The sequence below is a fragment of the Eleutherodactylus coqui genome, chromosome 2 (assembly GCF_035609145.1).
Source record: "Eleutherodactylus coqui strain aEleCoq1 chromosome 2, aEleCoq1.hap1, whole genome shotgun sequence".
Lineage (NCBI taxonomy): Eukaryota > Metazoa > Chordata > Amphibia > Anura > Eleutherodactylidae > Eleutherodactylus > Eleutherodactylus coqui.
This window is the reverse complement of record NC_089838.1, coordinates 202,062,056-202,080,446: the sequence shown is the minus strand read 5'-3', so window position 1 is coordinate 202,080,446 and position 18,391 is coordinate 202,062,056. Positions and strand designations below refer to the sequence as shown.

General features: G+C 41.2%; 1 protein-coding gene across 4 annotated transcripts in view; it reads right to left on the bottom strand.

Moving 5' to 3' along the window:
• The window catches only part of SHANK3 (SH3 and multiple ankyrin repeat domains 3), a 412,785-nt gene that overhangs the window by 87,160 nt on the left and 307,234 nt on the right, over nt 1-18,391 (bottom strand). For all 4 annotated transcript variants that reach the window (XM_066592225.1, XM_066592227.1, XM_066592226.1 and 1 more), the window contains one exon: nt 2,472-2,585. In XM_066592225.1, the coding sequence (XP_066448322.1) occupies nt 2,472-2,585 (114 nt within the window). The remainder of the gene's footprint in view (nt 1-2,471; nt 2,586-18,391) is intronic.

The window sequence follows — 18,391 nt, the reverse complement described above, 5'->3', positions numbered from 1 at the left end:
CCGTCTCCCGCGTGGACCCATTAATTGGGCGATGAATGTGGGGACGCCAGAAACGTGCCTCTCTCCTAATCGCGCAGCAGACAGCTGCGACACACCTGGATCAGGAGCTTGGCCTGTGCCCACACCCTCACTTGGCCCTCCGCGTCCTCGGCCACGTCCACGTCCACGTCCTCTAGGCTTACCCCTACCCCTCAGCATGCTGTATTACCAGTGATTAGATTTCCCAGGCAGGAAATAAATTGGCGCAAGACTGCAGGCCAAATATAATTTTTGCCCTTTTTGGAAAACGAAAGGCCCCACTGCCTCTAGTGAATGAATTATCTAAGTTTAATAACTGTGCTGTGTCCCTGCTTATGTGTCACAGAACGTGAGGGTAGCAGAGTTATTATAACTCTTGGAGAGCAGGTATTTTTTTTCCCAATTAAGGAAAGCAAATGGCGAACCCAGCAGTAAAGCGTAGCTGGGTGCGTATGATTTAGCAATGTTTTTCACGCAGCTCACACGTCTACACAGGCGTAAGGACGGACACAGGCTGGACAAATAGATTTGTTTTCAGTTTTTTCCCACCAACAGGCAGCACTGCGTATATTCAATGAACCTGCGAAGTTTAATAACTGCGCTGTGTCCCTGCTTATGTGTCACAGAACGTGAGGGTAGCAGAGTTATTATAACTCTTGGAGAGCAGGTATTTTTTTTCCCAATTAAGGAAAGCAAATGGCGAACCCAGCAGTAAAGCGTAGCTGGGTGCGTATGATTTAGCAATGTTTTTCACGCAGCTCACACGTCTACACAGGCGTAAGGACGGACACAGGCTGGACAAATAGATTTGTTTTCAGTTTTTTCCCACCAACAGGCAGCACTGCGTATATTCAATGAACCTGCGAAGTTTAATAACTGCGCTGTGTCCCTGCTTATGTGTCACAGAACGTGAGGGTAGCAGAGTTATTATAACTCTTGGAGAGCAGGTATTTTTTTTCCCAATTAAGGAAAGCAAATGGCGAACCCAGCAGTAAAGCGTAGCTGGGTGCGTATGATTTAGCAATGTTTTTCACGCAGCTCACACGTCTACACAGGCGTAAGGACGGACACAGGCTGGACAAATAGATTTGTTTTCAGTTTTTTCCCACCAACAGGCAGCACTGCGTATATTCAATGAACCTGCGAAGTTTAATAACTGCGCTGTGTCCCTGCTTATGTGTCACAGAACGTGAGGGTAGCAGAGTTATTATAACTCTTGGAGAGCAGGTATTTTTTTTTCCCAATTAAGGAAAGCAAATGGCGAACCCAGCAGTAAAGCGTAGCTGGCTGCGTATGATTTAGCAATGTTTTTCACGCAGCTCACACGTCTACACAGGCGTAAGGACGGACACAGGCTGGACAAATAGATTTGTTTTCAGTTTTTTCCCACCAACAGGCAGCACTGCGTATATTCAATGAACCTGCGAAGTTTAATAACTGCGCTGTGTCCCTGCTTATGTGTCACAGAACGTGAGGGTAGCAGAGTTATTATAACTCTTGGAGAGCAGGTATTTTTTTTTCCCAATTAAGGAAAGCAAATGGCGAACCCAGCAGTAAAGCGTAGCTGGCTGCGTATGATTTAGCAATGTTTTTCACGCAGCTCACACGTGTCCACAGGCGTTAGGACGGACACAGGCTGGACAAATAGATTTGTTTTCAGTTTTTTCCCACCAACAGGCAGCACTGCGTATATTCTATGAATAATAACTGTGTTGTGGCCCTGCCTATACAATTCTTTCCCTGCAGTATCAATGGAGGGTGCAATGCTCTGCAGAGGCGATTTTGAGAAGCCCAAAAAAAATGCAGCACAGCCAACAGCAGCCTGGACAGTACTGCACACGGATAAATATGGCCCTAGAAAGGACCGTTGAGGTTCTTGAAGGCTACACTCACTCCTAACACTCTCCCTGCCTATGCAGCACTTCTGTCCCTAATGCCAGGTGCAACGGTCTGCAGAGGCGATTTTGAGAAAAAAAAAAAAATCCCACTGCTAACAGCAGCCAACACACAGCTATCAGTGGCCCTAATAAGGACCTTTGGGGGGTCTTGAAGCCTACACTAACTACCAATTCTTTCCCTACAGCAGCTCCGGTATAAACAGCACTGTCCCTCATCTAACTCACACCGCATCTGAGGCGAGCCGCGGGAGGGGCCGACTTTTATATTAGGCGAACACCTGATCTCGCCAGCCACTCACAGCAGGGGGGTGGTATAGGGCTTAAACGTTGCAGGGGGAAGTTGTAATGCCTTCCCTGTCTTTCAATTGGCCAGAAAAGCGCGCTAACGTCTCAGGGAAGGAAGTGAAAGTAACCAGAACACCGCATGGTGTTCGTCACGAATAACGAACATCCCGAACACCCTAATATTCGCACGAATATCAAGCTCGGACGAACGCGTTCGCTCATCTCTATTCATGACATATCTGCCCAGGGTTACCATTGCGTTTGTTCTACCTTGACGTGGATCCGGCTGCCTCATCTGCACTTCCTCAACACAGTCTGCTGGAAACCATCCACTCCGACCCTTCACTGATCCTTCCCAAAATCCACCTTCACCAATACTCAGCACTGAAAATAGAAAAGAAATAAAAAATGTGACAAACATAATACATGTATGTGAACGGACAGTTGAAGGGACACACTTGTACAGTGAGCTGGCATGTTATATGAAGAACACCAATATAATTGTTATGGAACATGGGGTAAAATTGACTAAGTCTGGCACTTCCAGATTTTCCTCGACAACCGCTGCACTGAATACATGAAGAGGTGCAGGCCTCTTTATGTGTTGAGCGTATCCTCCGTGCGCCTTCTCAGAAATGTTCGCCAGGTACTTCTGGTATACTTTATGCCAGTTACATAAATCTGTTGATGAGGGCAGCCATGCCCCTCCTGGATTTGGTAGCAGGTAGTTCATTTAACATAGTAAGGCCAAAAAAACATGTCTATTCAGTTCAGTCCCTTACCCCCCAATGTTGATCCAGACGATTTGGCCATAAAAATTACATAAAAAGCCAACAATGCACAGTTTATTCGTTGCACAGCAAATCAATGCTGCAAATAGAATTCCTCACGTGTTAGATGGTATAATCGCTACAGTATTACAATGGAAGAAACGTGCAACCTTTTCCAACAATCATCGCTAGGATGAGTAAATTCATATAAATAAAATTAGGTTTATGCTATAGTAACCAAATTACATAATGCGCATGGATGAACCGCACTATTATAATCCAAATATTAAAGTAACTTAAACACGCCATTGTCAGTGAAGAACAGCCTGAAAACTACTAGTCTTTGACCTCATTTTATACACATATCTGTTGAGAGTCAGATATCTACATGATCCTATAGGCAATATTTTCACACAACTAACCGATGAACCAGTTGAAACTGACCATTACTGCCAACTCTATGTACTCTGCATAAATATCTTTAGTGTGACAATACAATTATCTGCTAACCAAAAATGAACATATAGCATTGATAACTTTTGCTTCCTCTAAAATGTATATTTTGGGGGTACACCATCTTTGAATATAACCTACACAGTGTTCCATGATATTTTACACTTTAAAGGTATATCAATATTTTATAACAATTATACGACCCCCTATTCCAAAAAGGTTGGGACGCTGTGTAAAATGTAAAGAAATGTAAAGAAAAAAAATAATGCAATTATTCGGATATCTCATATAGCCATATTTTTTCCACACTAGAACATAGAACACAGAAGATGAGACATTTTTCCATTCCATTTTTTTTTAATTAACACATTTAGGAATTGATGGCAGCAACATAATAACATAGTATGTAAGGCCAAAAAAAAGTCACGTCCATCCAGTTCAGCCTATTACCCCCCCCCCCCAATGTTGATCTAGAGGAAGGCAAAAAACAAAACAAACGACAATGAGGTAGAAGCCAATTTTCCCCATTTAAGGGAAAAAATTTCTCCAATCTGGCAATCGGAATAATGTCTGGATCAACAACCCTGAAAGTTATTGATGATTATTACATATAATATCGTATCGCTCAAGAAAGACATCCAGGAACTCTTCTAATCGAATTTGCCATCACCACGTCCTCAGGCAGAGAGTTCCATAGTCTCACTGCTCTTACAGTAAAGCACGCCCTTCTATGTCGGTGTAGAAACCTTCTTTCCTCTAAACATAGAGGATGCCCCCTTGTTGCTGTCACAGTCCTGGGTATAAACAGATTATAGGAGAGATCTCTGTATTGTACCCTGATATATTTATACATAGTTATTAGGTCGCCCCTAAGCAACCCAATAACACACCTCATAAAAGTCAGGACATAATGCTGGACCAGTGGTACTAGTGAAAAACAGCTGGTGGATCAATTTTCAGTCACATGACTGTGTGCATAAAAAGCATGTTAGAGAGGCAGAGTTTCTCAGAAGGAAAGACAGTCAGAGGTTCACCAATCTGTGAAAAACTGTTAAAAAATTGTGGAACAATTCCATAAAAAGGTTCTTCAATGTAAAATTGTGAAAACTTTGAATATTCCACCCTCAACAGTACATAATATTATCAAAACATTCAGAGAATCTGGAGAAATTCATGTGCACAAGGGACAAGGCTGAAAGACCGTATTGGATGCTTGAGATCTATGGGCCCTCAGTTGTCCCTGCATTAAAAACAGGCATGATTCTGTAACAGGTCATTGTTATATCCACAAATGTAAGTTAAAGTATCATGCGAAGAAGAAGCCATATATCAACACAATCCAGAAACATCGGCATCTTCTCTGGGCCAAGGCTCATTTAAAATGGACTAAGGCAAAATAAAAAACTGTTCTGTGGTCAGATTAAACTAAATTTGAAATTCTTATTGGAAACCACAGACGTTGTCTTGCGAAGGAGGGAGCATCCAGCTTGTTATCAATGCACAGTTCAAAAGCCTGCATCTTTGATGATATGGGGTTGCATTAGTGCCTATAGCATGGGCAGCTAATACATATTGAAAGGCACTCTCATTGCTGAGTAGTATATAGAGGATTTAGAACAACATATGCTCTCATTCCCACAACGTCTCTTTCAGGGAAGGCCTTGCATATTTCAGCAAAACAATGCTAAACACATACTACATCCAATTCTGACAGAGCAGACCCAGGACTGTTAAACAGTTATATCACATAAGAATGGAACAACATTCCTGTCCCCAAACTCCAGCAACTGGTCTCCTCACTTCTCAGACATTCACAGACTTTCGTAAAAAGAAGAGGAAATGCTGCACAATGGTGGACGTGGCCCTGGCCACACTTCTTTGGGATGTGTTGCTGCCATCAATTTTCAAATGGGTTATTATTTTTAAAGGAAATGAAAAAATGTAAATTTTCAACTTCTGATATATGTTCTACTGTGAATAAATTATGGTTATATGAGATTTCCAAATCACTGCTTTCTTTTTTTCTGTACATTTATTTACATTTTATACAGTGTCCCAACTTTTTTGAATTAAGGTTATAAAAGTTTGCCCTCCTTCCCACGGACGGATTTCCGCCGCGTTGCCCACAGCTATTAGGTTCTATTGAACCTAATAGCTCAATGCTCACGGTGCGGAATTCCACCGCGGAATTCCGCACCGTGAAATCTCCTGTCCTCACCCGCGGCATGCTCTATTTGCCGCGGGTGTACGCGCGGCCGGCTTCTATTGCAGTCAATGGAAGCCGTCCGCTCATGCTATCTTCCGCTGTAGCACAGTGGAAGATAGCGTGAAATCGCCTCTCCGCCCACCGCCGCCGCGTCATATGACACGGCCGGACGCGTCATGTGACGCTGTGGGCGTGTCTTGTGACGCGGCCGGCGTGTCACATGACGCTGCGGCGCGTCACGCCGAAGCGTCATGCGGGACCCAGGACGCCGGATCCGCTGGTAAGTATGGGGTCTTCCGCGGCGAAGCCCGTCACGGCCGTGTGCAGCCGGTCTATATATATCCGATAATCTAAAATATTATCTTTTTATATATACACAGTCAAATGGGCTTTATTGTACATTAAAATTAAGGAAAAAAGTACAAAAGTAATGAATTAGGATATTTATGTTTTAAAAATGTGAACAGCATGTCTTACTGTTCCTTATAAGTTAGTGGTATCCCAGGGTTTTTACAATGAGGACTATACTAAATAATATTCAAATTTTGCAGAGCTGCCAGTAGCTAAAAAGAAAAAAGGGCTAGTTTCTCCAGAGTTACTGCTGTATACCATATATCATGCATAAAAGTGCCTACAATCAAACTATTGTGTATAGTTATGGAGACCGGTACTTCAATGACATCCAAAATCTTATTAAATTTCAAATGAATGAGATTTGGGTAGCGGGGCTTTACTGCTGCTACAAAACAAGGCCAAGGATAGTCAAACTGAAAGAAAGTATTATTCATTTAAACAATATGGTGTTTGGTTGGTAAAAGTTGAAAGGAGACTAGGTATAGTCAAGACATTCAGGAGAGTAGAGGAAAGGGTATCTTATAGAAACATGCAGAGGGGAAGAAACAACAGGATTAGACATTCGAGAATGTGAATGAGGGGTTTGGTTTTAACCAAAAGCAGAAAATATTAATGGGGTTTTCCCGGATTTTTTTGTTTATTGATGACCTATTCTATTAAAAGAGCACAGTTCCATACATTGTGCAGCATTAGGGCTCATGTCCACGGGCAAAATGAGATTTAAAATCCGCAGCGGATCTCCCGCGCGCGGATCCGCACCCCATAGGGATGCATTGACCACCCGCGGGTAGATAAATACCCGCGGATCGTCAATAAAAGTGATTTTAAAAAAAATGGAGCATGAAAAAATCTGGACCATGCTCCATTTTCATGCGGGTCTCCCGCGGGGACGGCTCCCGCGGGCTTCTATTGAAGCCTATGGAAGCCGTCCGGATCCGCGGGAGACCTAAAATAGGAATTAAAAGCATTTACTCACCCGCAGCGGGCCGCGAAGCTCTGCTCTTCCTCACGGCCGCATCTCCCTTGCTTCGGCTCGGTGGATGTGCCCGGCGCATGCGCGCGGCACGTCGACGACGTGCCGGCGACGTGCCGCCGGCGTCAGGAATTCATCCGCCGGCCGTGAGGAACAGCTGACCTTCCCCGCCCGCTACGGATAGGTAAATGCTTTTAAATTGCTATTTTCAGCGCTCATGTCCGCGGGGCAGGAGGGACCCGCTGCAGATTCTACATGTAGAATCTGCAGCGGATCTGATTTTCCCCGTGGACATGAGGCCTTAAGGGATGATATTGCAGTCTGTCTTCCATTGAAGTGAATGGGAGGAAACCCAATACCATTCTGGGCTGCTGTACAATGTGTTGAGCTGTGCTAGCTCTGGAATGCAGCATTGCTGAAAACAGTTGACTGGCAAGAGTGCTAGATGTAGACCTCCACTAAAATGTTATTGATGATGACCTATCCTAAGTATCAATCATCAAACAAAAATTCTGGAAAATCCCTTTAATAAAAAATAGCTCCAGCTTCATCCAGTCTTTCTTGAACTATGCTATGCCAACTAAGTGTTCTGCGCATCAGTTCCACCATAGCTTACTGTAAGGTACTAGGACACTTCAACATCCTATGTAAGCACAATGCCAACTTGAGAAGTTCTGTAATTTAGTTTTACATTCCACAGTTACGAAACATGACATATTCTGCAGTTAATGTACCAACTAACTGCACATCATTTAAAGTTGCCAAGATACAGGCCAGTGAAGTAAAGTATATATCATATAGTAAATTATAAAGTACAACTAATTAAGTGGTTACACATAATGGTGTTAGGTCCATACAGGTTTTCAGCCATCTTGAAAATGATGGGGGTGGGAGTTTCAAACACAGGGTGAATTAGAAAGTTACATAACTTTGCATTACACAATTATAAATCTTCATTTACCAAGGATGGACAGAAAAAACATATGCCCTATTTGGGCAACATGGACATCAGAGAAAGGAATTCCTGGCTCAGGACACCCCAGTATGAGCCACAACAGAGAGCAGCTCTGTAGGAGTGGCTCCTATTTTGTTGGATATGAGCCAGCCTTATATTACAAGGACAGCCATTCATCTGAATGGTGCCATGTAATATTGCATTTCCAAAGTCAAAACCAGACTAGGACTGAAATTCTGCCCTGGTATTTGAAAGCATATTTGCTGTGTGGTGAGTGTGAAATACAGTATATTTGTGAGCTTATGTGTTATAGCTGGCTGAAGTGTATATCACATTTACAGACTACAAACTGCTGTAAATCATACTCTGTCACCTATAGACAAAACTAGAGCCACACCATTCGGAATTTGAATCTCGCTCCAGGAAAATTTTGGTTGTTCTTGATGGGAGGCAGGGCTATATTTGAAACTGAAGCTCCTATGGTCTCTACTATATGAAAGAACAAGATAGTCCTGCCACGGCTTATTAGCCTGAAAGAGTATTTGGCTCATTAAGGCTTCAACATTTCATCTAGCTATTCTCTCAGAGTCGTTTTACAAATTCATGCGGGTCGAAAATTCAACAGTTCAGTCTCAAAAACTCTAGATTTTGATCGCAGCAGCAAAGTGTTTGCTTGTACTGTCTTGGGCGTGTAAGGGTTGAGATCCTGGAATCCAAACTATTTGGTTGGCATTAACCTCAATCTCAGCTTTGCAATGAGTAGTATGCCCCATACTATACTCAGCATACTAAATAATATAGATGTTTTATAAAAATGTTCTCAGGAAGGAAACTAGAGTCCCATTCAAATTTAATTGTTAAAGACTATGCGTATTAAGGAGACTCTGGAGATCGCAGTTACCTTTAGCTAATGAGGTTATTATAGAAAGACCCTGTGTGGTTTGAACTGTTTGCTATCCAAATTTCCGAGCTCATACCCTATGTCCCATAACTGCATTGGACTCTCATTTTACTCTGATTTCGCATGTTCATCTTATACATAACAACCCCGAAATGTATTGTTAAGCAGCAAGCACCAAATGTTCAATTATGATAGATTCAGAAAAAAGTCTTCTTCGTATAGAAGACCTTTCCTGGAAAGATGTGAGATTATGGTCAGAGCATTTAGAAATGAGAAGAAAAACAGCAAAACATGTTATATAATTTCCTTGCCTGCTATGTTGGCGTGTATGCGCATTTGTAATATGCATCAAGATAGTACAGGTCTTTTTGCACACGCATTTCATGAACTGTGTGTGGGGGACATCATTGCCTGTACTATACAGTTAGTTACAGCATATTACACACTCAAAAGCCACATGTATAGTACATGGTAAAAAAACACCCATGTGAGAGAGCCCTAAAAAAACTAACATTACTTGCTTGGTTGGATTGAATATCTGGCAACAAAAAAGACTTATGCCATACTTTTTAAGTATAACGCATACACTCAATTACCAAAGTGATATATCCTAACTGTAATATATCGTTATTTTGAAGGTGTTATGTCTCAAGCCATAAATAGGTGGTTTATTGTTGTACATCTAGATCCTGGCCCCTTTCTTGTATTAGTGGCTCACAGATGAAGTCACAGACATAAACCTGGAATATGATTTAATTCTACTGGTCCTTAATGGAGTTCAGGAAATTCTTCATCAGACACTTCTCTGCTGCCAAGATCACTAAATACAAGGGTGCTGTCCTAACCCCAACTAATCTCACCACTAGGAAATGTTCTGCGTTGAACCAAACTATATGGGTCCAAATGGGAGAGAGGAAAGACGAAAGCCAGCAGAAAGATGGTAAAGACTCAACTGCCTTTATCTCATGAAATTAGAAATGCAGGAAATTAAGAAATGTCACAGAGAATCCTATTGCTAATGCAGATTTTGAGTTTTTTGTAAATTGATCCAGAAACCATGAAAATGAAAACGCAAAAATAGGCTATGCAGTGGTAACTAACAACAAGGAAATGGTACAGAAACCATTCCCACCTAGGAAGTCTTCTCAGGAGGCTGAGCTGATGGCACTCGATGAAGCTTGAAAACTAGCTGAAGGTAAAAATGATAACATTTACACCAACTTGAGATACATTTTTGAAATCGCATTCGATTTTGCACTTTTTTGGCCTAGTAGAAAGTTTGTCAGACCATTGGGTAAACCCATCTGGAATGCAGATGTAGTGTCTTTGTTGTATTGGCTTTAGCTTTTCCCAAACAGGTAACCATCATCAAAATCCAGGCTCATAACAAGGAGACAACTCCTGAGGCCTTAGGAAACCAAGGAGCAGGCACAACAGCCACAGCAGTGGCCCACTCCCCAAGGATGAGGTAACAGTCGTTAACCTGGTTGCAACCAAACTGGGCGTAGATATCTCTTTGTTGTCTATTTTTCAGAAACAGGCCTCAAAGGGAGAAAAGTAGAAGTTGGACAAAAGGGGTGCAGAGACAGATGGGAAGAGAGTCTGGAGGAAAAGTAAACATATGTGCCTTCTCCAAACGCTCTACTCTATCATGTCACATTTGAGTCATGGACCAACTCACAAGTCAAAGGAGGTAATGTGTGGTTTGTCTTCTACTTGGATTGCCCCAAGGTTCAACAATTCTGCGACCAGGTTTGTGCAGGGATGCAGGATTTGTAACCTACACAACCCAAGCAAAGTTGCCAAAGTACCTCCCCGCTGTACTCCAAGGCCAGACTTCCCATTGCAGTGACTGCAGATTGACTACATACAACTGTCTAAGGTAGGTTTGTGATAGTTTGTGTTGATTTGCAAAGATCTCTTCTCAGTTTGGCTGGAGGCATGGCATGTGAAATCTCCCAACGCCAAGGCTACAGCTAAGAAATTGCTGAATGAAGTAATTTGTAGATATAATGTACCAGAAGTTATAGAAAGTGATGAAAGTACAAATTTTACTAGCCAGATCCTACAGGGATTAGGAATCATTTAAGCATTTCACAGTCCTTATCACCCACAGAGTAGTGGTAAGGTAGAAAGATTAAAAGGCACCTTGAATTTGAAAATACAGAAAGCCATGGAAGAGACAGAAAACCCATGGCTAGATTGCTTTCCATTGGCTCTTTACTCAGTAAGAACCATACCTAATAGGAACACCAAGCTGTCACTATATAAATTTTGTTTGGTAGGGCTCCTGTAACAGGACTATATTTTCCTCAACAGCTCAAGGCCCAGCATAGGGACCTTACCTCCTATGTCAATGCTCTCCACCAGAAATTGACTGCTATTCATATACATGTATTTCTTCAATTCCCCATCCAGACTCAAAAGAGGGGTCAAATAACTTGCTTCCATGTGACTGGGCTGTCCTCAGAAGACATGTGAGGAAAAGTTTGGAATCCAGATTTGATGATTCATACCAGATCCAGTTGACAATAGCCATTTCGGTCAAGTTGGAAGGGAGGGACACTTGAATACAGTCCAGCCATTGCAAAAAGGTTTTTGCTCCAGAGCCTGAGAAATGCATGGAAGGCTTTTCTACTGTTATGTATGATCCTCAGTATAGAGGACCTCAATGATGTGCTAAAGGAAGATTGGGATAATAAAGTTTGTTAAACATCATAAGACTATTGTTAAAGCTTTTGATAAATCAGAAGAAAAGATGGTTGGATATGTACACATGAAACCATAGCTGCAAAAGCTATGCCATATATAGCTATTCCTCTTAATATGTCAACATTAAGAGAACTATCCAACACCTCACTATTGTAAGTAGCAATCTAGGAAAGAAGGAGTCTTCACACCCAGTGACTGCCTGGTATCAAAACCCCTTGTTGATTCTCAACCGATTTTTGCCCGATGAAAAAGGCGGAAATTGTCACACATCTTTTAATACGCAAGACATGACCTCAGTGATGTTTCCCTTCCAGGATAAATTGCTCATGTGTCCTGATTAGGGATGATAATTCAGTCAGACCACTTTTCACACACCCCGTATAAAACGTGTTTCAGAGAAGAGTCCAAAATTCAGTGATTGGGGTATCAGTGATCAAGGGTGGTATGACACTCTCCAACTAGCCCTCACAAAAGCTAAAAATGTTAGGCAATAAAGGCCATCCTGGCTTGGTAGTTAGCTGCTGTCCTCAAACCATACTGTCCTAGCACCTCCTCCAAGTATCTATATTGTGTATATACATGAGGCCTATAAATGGTTTTCATTAAAAAAGACACAGTTATGTACCCTGGCTAGGCTTAGACCTGACACCTTTGTACTCCCACATGATGGTCATATATGGGGGCTGCTGTTCTAAAAAGGCTATGTTTGAGAACATAAAATAAGCCAAGGCCAAGCAGTTAACCGTATATAGTGTCTATAAGTCAAGGTAACAAGTATATTAGTACATTGTTTGTCTAGCCAATGGTCACACAAATGTGGGACAAATTAGAAGCCACTGGTTCTAGATGACCAGATTTTTACTGTGTTGGGTATAGTTCAATCTTTATTCCAAATATTATTGCTATGCTTAGCTGTTAATGCTGTACCCTTTTGTCGTCGCGTGATTTGCTATAACATAGTTCCGCCTTGTATAATGTATTTTGTCTACTTTTGCAATAAAACTTGTGAGTGTGAGCCACTTCCTTCAGAAGGGCTTTGGAACAAGCTCCATCTTGTCTTCTTCTCTGATGCACAGACAATTAGTCATGCCTGGTTGATGAGGCTTTAATACCCCTTGAGTATTGCCAAAATTGAGGGATTACTCCAACACATATTTGCCTTTAATTTGTATATGTGATTGAAGTGGTGGGCAGCCGTCTCCACCCCTCTCCCCTACAAACAAAGAAGCAGCTATGCAAATTGTAAGTCCTCTGCACAGTTCCTGACAGCTTCAGGGTCCATGGAGCTGTGCAGACTGCAGAGTGTATCTAATCCCTGCACTTTCACTGACAATTTTCTATGTATGACAACATACCTTTAAATAATACAGCCATACATTTACCAAATAACACCACTATGCAAGGAATAAATGTAATCACCATATTGTTACTGAACTAAACGGTATATGCCAAGGCCAATAATACTACTAAAAAAGGGACAAATAATACTGTTACACCCTGACTAAATATTAACACTAACTGAATAGTGACTGAATAATACCACTACACTGTTACTGAATATATAACCATTTAATGGTACTGGAGATGCCAGTTCTACACATGTGCTCTGAAGACTCTATAAGTGATTACAGTTCTCTGATTTAAGCACTTCACTTATACTGTTATTCTCCATCTGTCTCAGATCACCAACAGAATTTGCTGTACAGGCATCTTTGGCTCCTTGCTTTTCCCCACATTTACACAAACACTCCATCCACAGTGCTCCAGATATTAATAGAGCAACAGATGATAATGTGCCCCTTGGTGTCCTACACAATCACACATTAATAAGGACCATATTTGTGCTCATGACACAGTAAGGCCTCCATTTGTGGCCCCTCATTATAGTAATATCCCCACTGTGCTCCCATATAGTAGTAATGACCCCTTTTGAGCCCCCACACAGTAATAATGTCATCCTTTGAGCTTACCTACAGTAGAAATGTCCCCTCCTTGTGCCCCCACAAAATAGCAGTCACCTTTTTGACTCTCAGTAGTAATGTCCCCCTTTGTGACCCTATACAGAAGTAATGTCCCTCTTGTGACCCTATACAGTAGTAATCCCCCCTCTAAGCCCCAATACAGTAGTATGTTCTCTATTTGTGCTACCTTATAGCAGTAGCCCACCCTTGTGCCACCACACAATAGCAGTCTTCTTTTGTGCGACCATATACATTATGTTTTCTGTATAGCTCCCATTAGTACTGCTCTCTTTGAGCCAATGAAAATAAAAAATTGACACTCACCTCTTCCTGCCTTTGCTGTCCATTTCTGTAAGGTGCATACCAAGAACGTCAGCAGCTTAGTGAAGGTGTGTGATGAATTGACATCATGCTGCCACCTGCACCAGACTACTTTAGGAAAAATTTTCTATGTATGGATATTAGCACATCTGGTATTAGACCGAATTGTCACAGAAGCAATCCAGCCATGAAGTGCATCCAATAAGGTCCACTGGAGAAAAAAAAAGATTTATAGATGGGTAGTTTCAAATTTTGCTTCGAGGAAATTAGAAAACAAGGTATTTCTTTATTTCCAGTCTAGAGTTCTCAAGTCCTATCATCAAAGGGATTTCATCAATGTGGCATTGTGTGATGACTGATGAATGCAGCAGGGACCTCTCTATTGAGAACTCTTCATAATACAGATGATCTCTTAATCCACAAAGATTGAATAGCAAATAAACAAACTAGGGAAAGGTAGTTAAGGTCAATATATAACCTCCTGCTGGACATGAATTACACCATTCACCGAACAAATCCTGTGAGCTATTCAAGGAAAGACGACCTTCACCGCCTCATCAGACAGAAAATCTCACACAATGATATTCTGATTAATAAATAAAATGAAAAGAAGGTCAGATAATATCTGGGAAATAATAGATGTTACATTGGAGTAATGAATGCTTCATAGAATTTGCATTATGGTTGTGAAGTGACTATTATAAATCAACACGCCATTTTTAAAATGAAAAGGAATCATTCTGGTGGCAGATTATCTTCCTCAAAAAGTAATAGTGGGCTGAATAAAATCAACAGAAGAAAGCATTCTTGAAGTTAAAGAAGCCTTTTAGGCCCAAAAGAGGCTGGACAATGGACAGGTTCCCTCTTTACTTGGTTAGAAACAAAATTATATTTGCTACTTTGGTGTCAAAGTTTACAGACAAGAGGAAAGAAGTATGGATTGCTGAGTACCTTCCTAAATGGTCTTCTGCATTTATAGCTGACGGACATTACTTGATCTTGGACTAGAAGAGCCTGTACACTTCTTAATTGTGAAATTACGAAAATGTAATTGTATTGGCCCAGAGAATACATTTGTCCCATTATTTATCCTGCACAGTCAACACCATAATAACAAGCAAACAATGACAGAATTTCAGTTTTTTTCTTAAGCTGGCCTTCCAAAAAATGAAATAAGTGATAAAAAAGTTGCATGTGTACACCAAAATGGTGTTAATGAAAACTACTATACAACTTGTCCTGCAAAAATAAGCCTTAACACAGCTTTGTTGATAAAGAAATGCAAATGGTATCTAGCCTTGATTGTAGAGACAAGAAAAGAAATGTAAAACATGATTTAAAATAATTTTTTAAGAAAAAGCATTTTGATCAAGTTAAGTAATATAAATTTGAGCATATTGAGTCAGATCCTAAATTTAGCATTTAGGATACAACAGCCGTTCCAGCAATGATCACTGTATTTACACAGAAGTAATCATCGCTCATCGAAGGAAGGCAGAGCAGCCGGGGATCATTCCAGCCTGCCCACCTCCAGTCACAGAAAAGAGGCTGTCGTTCATAGGTTTACACAGGCCAATCGTCCAGATTACTGCCATCCAGTGACATCTAAACAATAACTGTCCAGTGTAAAAGGGCCCTTATTTTGAAAATGAATAACAAAATTGCTGCTTTCTTTCCATTCTTTCACACCCCTCCCAAAAAATAAAAAAAGTTGAACAATGCATTGTATGTACAGTATGTATATCTAAGAAAGGTGCAATTGAAAATATACAGGCAGCAGACATATGGCTGTAATCAGCGTGCCTGTTACTACCTTCTGCTGCCCTTAAGGCCCATTTACACCAGCAGATGATCGCTCAAATGACAGTTTGAGTGACAGCTTTGAGCGATCATTTTGCATAAAGTATTAATTGGTATTAAAGTAGCTACTCAGCTACTTAAATACCAATTAAGTGTGCAAATGAAGTCTTCAGTGAGCACAGTTAATAGCCAGAGGCTATTATCAGCACTCAGATCCTTTGTTCTCCACAGGGAAACAATGCTATCAGCACTCCCTGTGGAGAACTACTGATAAAAGCGAGCAGCGATTTTTAGGTTAGCTTGATTTTAAGGATCAGCTAACAGTGCCCGAAAAGAGGGTGCCCCGCTCCCATTTAAACGCACCGATTATCGCTAAAACTATCGCCAATTTGTGATTTTCTTAGCAATAATCGTTCAGTGTAAATGGGCCTTTGGAGAGGGCAGCAAAATAATGGTGACAGATTTCCTTTAACCCCTTGAGTGGTGGGTTTCCTACCACCCTGTCGTGCCCACCAGGGCAGGTTTTTTAAAATGGTCTAATCATTGAATTTCAACTAATTTTGCAGTTGCGTCTCAAGAGCCATAACTTTTTCATTTTTCCATTGACATGGCCATATAAGGGCTTGTTTTTTGCGGGACAAGTTGTGATTTTTTTAAACAGGGGGGAGGAAAAAAAGAAATGGGGAAAAAAGAAAAAAAGGGGCCATGTCATTAAGGGGTTAAATAATGTATTAACTTCCTTATCTGGGTAATTACGATGCATGGATACCACATGTGTGATTGTATTTTTGAGTTTTTACAAAGTAAAGGGAGACAAGTGTTTTTATTATTTTTTTTTGTTAATTTTAATTTTTTTTTTTGTCCCTTTAGGGGACTTCCACAGGGACCCATCAGGACCCCCTGATCACATTCCGGGGGTCCGATGGTGACAGCCCTTTACATGCTGCAGTGACAGCCCTTTACATGCTGCAGTCACATAGACTGCAGCAGGTAAAGGGTTAACACAGCAGAGATCGGAGGTTTTCCTAGCTGTCCTCTCACAGCCAAGCACCAAGCTCTCCCTGCCACAGAGACCATCGGCTTGCTTCTGACAAGCCGATGGTCTCTATGGCAACCTGTAAACAAAGCAGGAGATTGCCGGCATATCAGCAATATCTTCCGCTGGTTTTTCAAAGCCCTTGATTTGTTCTCTGTGGGTCTGTGCAGGCAGAGCACACTGTCACAGCTTGTGGCATTGTGCTCTGCAGCTCCCATAGTGATACATAGCCCGGAAATCTTCCGGGCTATGTCGCTATGAGCAGTGGAGCTCGTCCCGGAAAATTTCCGGGCGTGCCACTCAAGGGGTTAATGCTATTGTAATTAAGACAATGACAATGTCATTGTTTTATTTTTTTCCAATCTTGGTTAGCATAGTTGTGACTTGAATATTTTTTTTTCAAACTTAAAAGTTTTATTGGGTTTTCAAAGGTTTTACAAGTATACAACATGTTTCGGTTAGAATACAAGTATAAAAAAGTACAGCAACAAATAAATAGAAAAGTATTGTCCTAATCAAGCCTGCTTCCTGTTAACACTCAGTTGCGACCCTGAATGAAGAAGTGTCTAACAGCAACTATACATTAAATCACTCTCTCCTTTAGTAGCGGGTCCAAAATACAAAAGAAATGCAAATCTTTCCATGACACTTTCTCTCTGTAAGTTCCACTCCTGGTTTTGGCCCACAAAACACGGATACAAAAAAAGCCCATGTGAAGGAGCCCTAACTTAGTGTTATTTACTTTCACTGCTCTGCTGTTTCCAAAGTTTGTATGTAATTTTGATATGTTCAAATCCATAAACAGTTAAAGTAACTGCTGTTAAGCATAGACTAAAAGAAATCATAGAAAAAAAGCATCACTGAAAAATAAACCGGGCACATGATAAGCAGCAAAGAAATGTATCTGGCATCCTTTCTTTTTAAATGTTGACAGCTGTAATCAAAAAAAGTTACGTTCAAAGTTTCACTAGACGCGTTGTCCAGTGTTGTTCATATCAAATAACTGTGCTAATTCCTATGACAACAATTAATTCACACGGCACAGAGTTGCTTAATATACTGTACAAACATGAAAATTATGGGTAGTTAAGGTCAATATATAACCTCCTGCTGGACATGAATTACACCATTCATTCCGAAAAATATTGGAATGAAAATATATTTTCTTGGTTTTTTTTGCGAGGGAATGTAACATTTTTTTGTTTAGTACCTAGTTATGTATACTGAAAACGCTTTTTTTCTACACTGCTTGTATACTTTTTATTCTATTCCCTTTAAGTTATTATGTGGGCAACCACATTGTTTGCGCTGCTGCTCTGAGCTGTGAGCATCAGTTTAGAGATTTACCTTATAAGAAGTGCCTAGATATCAGAAGATTTAAATCAGAAAATACTCATTGCGATAGATTTACTAATACTATCTAAGGCTGCTACTACACGAACGCTATCGGCAGCCGCTAGCGCGCACAGTTTCCCGACAACTGCTGGGCTGAACCTGCAAGCACAGGTGCAGCCTGGCAATTAGCCCTATTACCCAAGCATTAGCGGAGCTAACGTAATAGAACCTGTAAGGACTGTGGATGTGAATCCACTGGATCAATTTACTAAGTAGGAGAAGGCCCAGCCCAGCAAGGCTGACAGCTGACCCTCTGGCGAATGAAGGTAAAGATACCAGATGACAGTAACCTAGTCCGAGGAGGAGAACTAGGGAAGATACCTTGCCCTAAGCTAGAACAGGGGAGAGGGGAT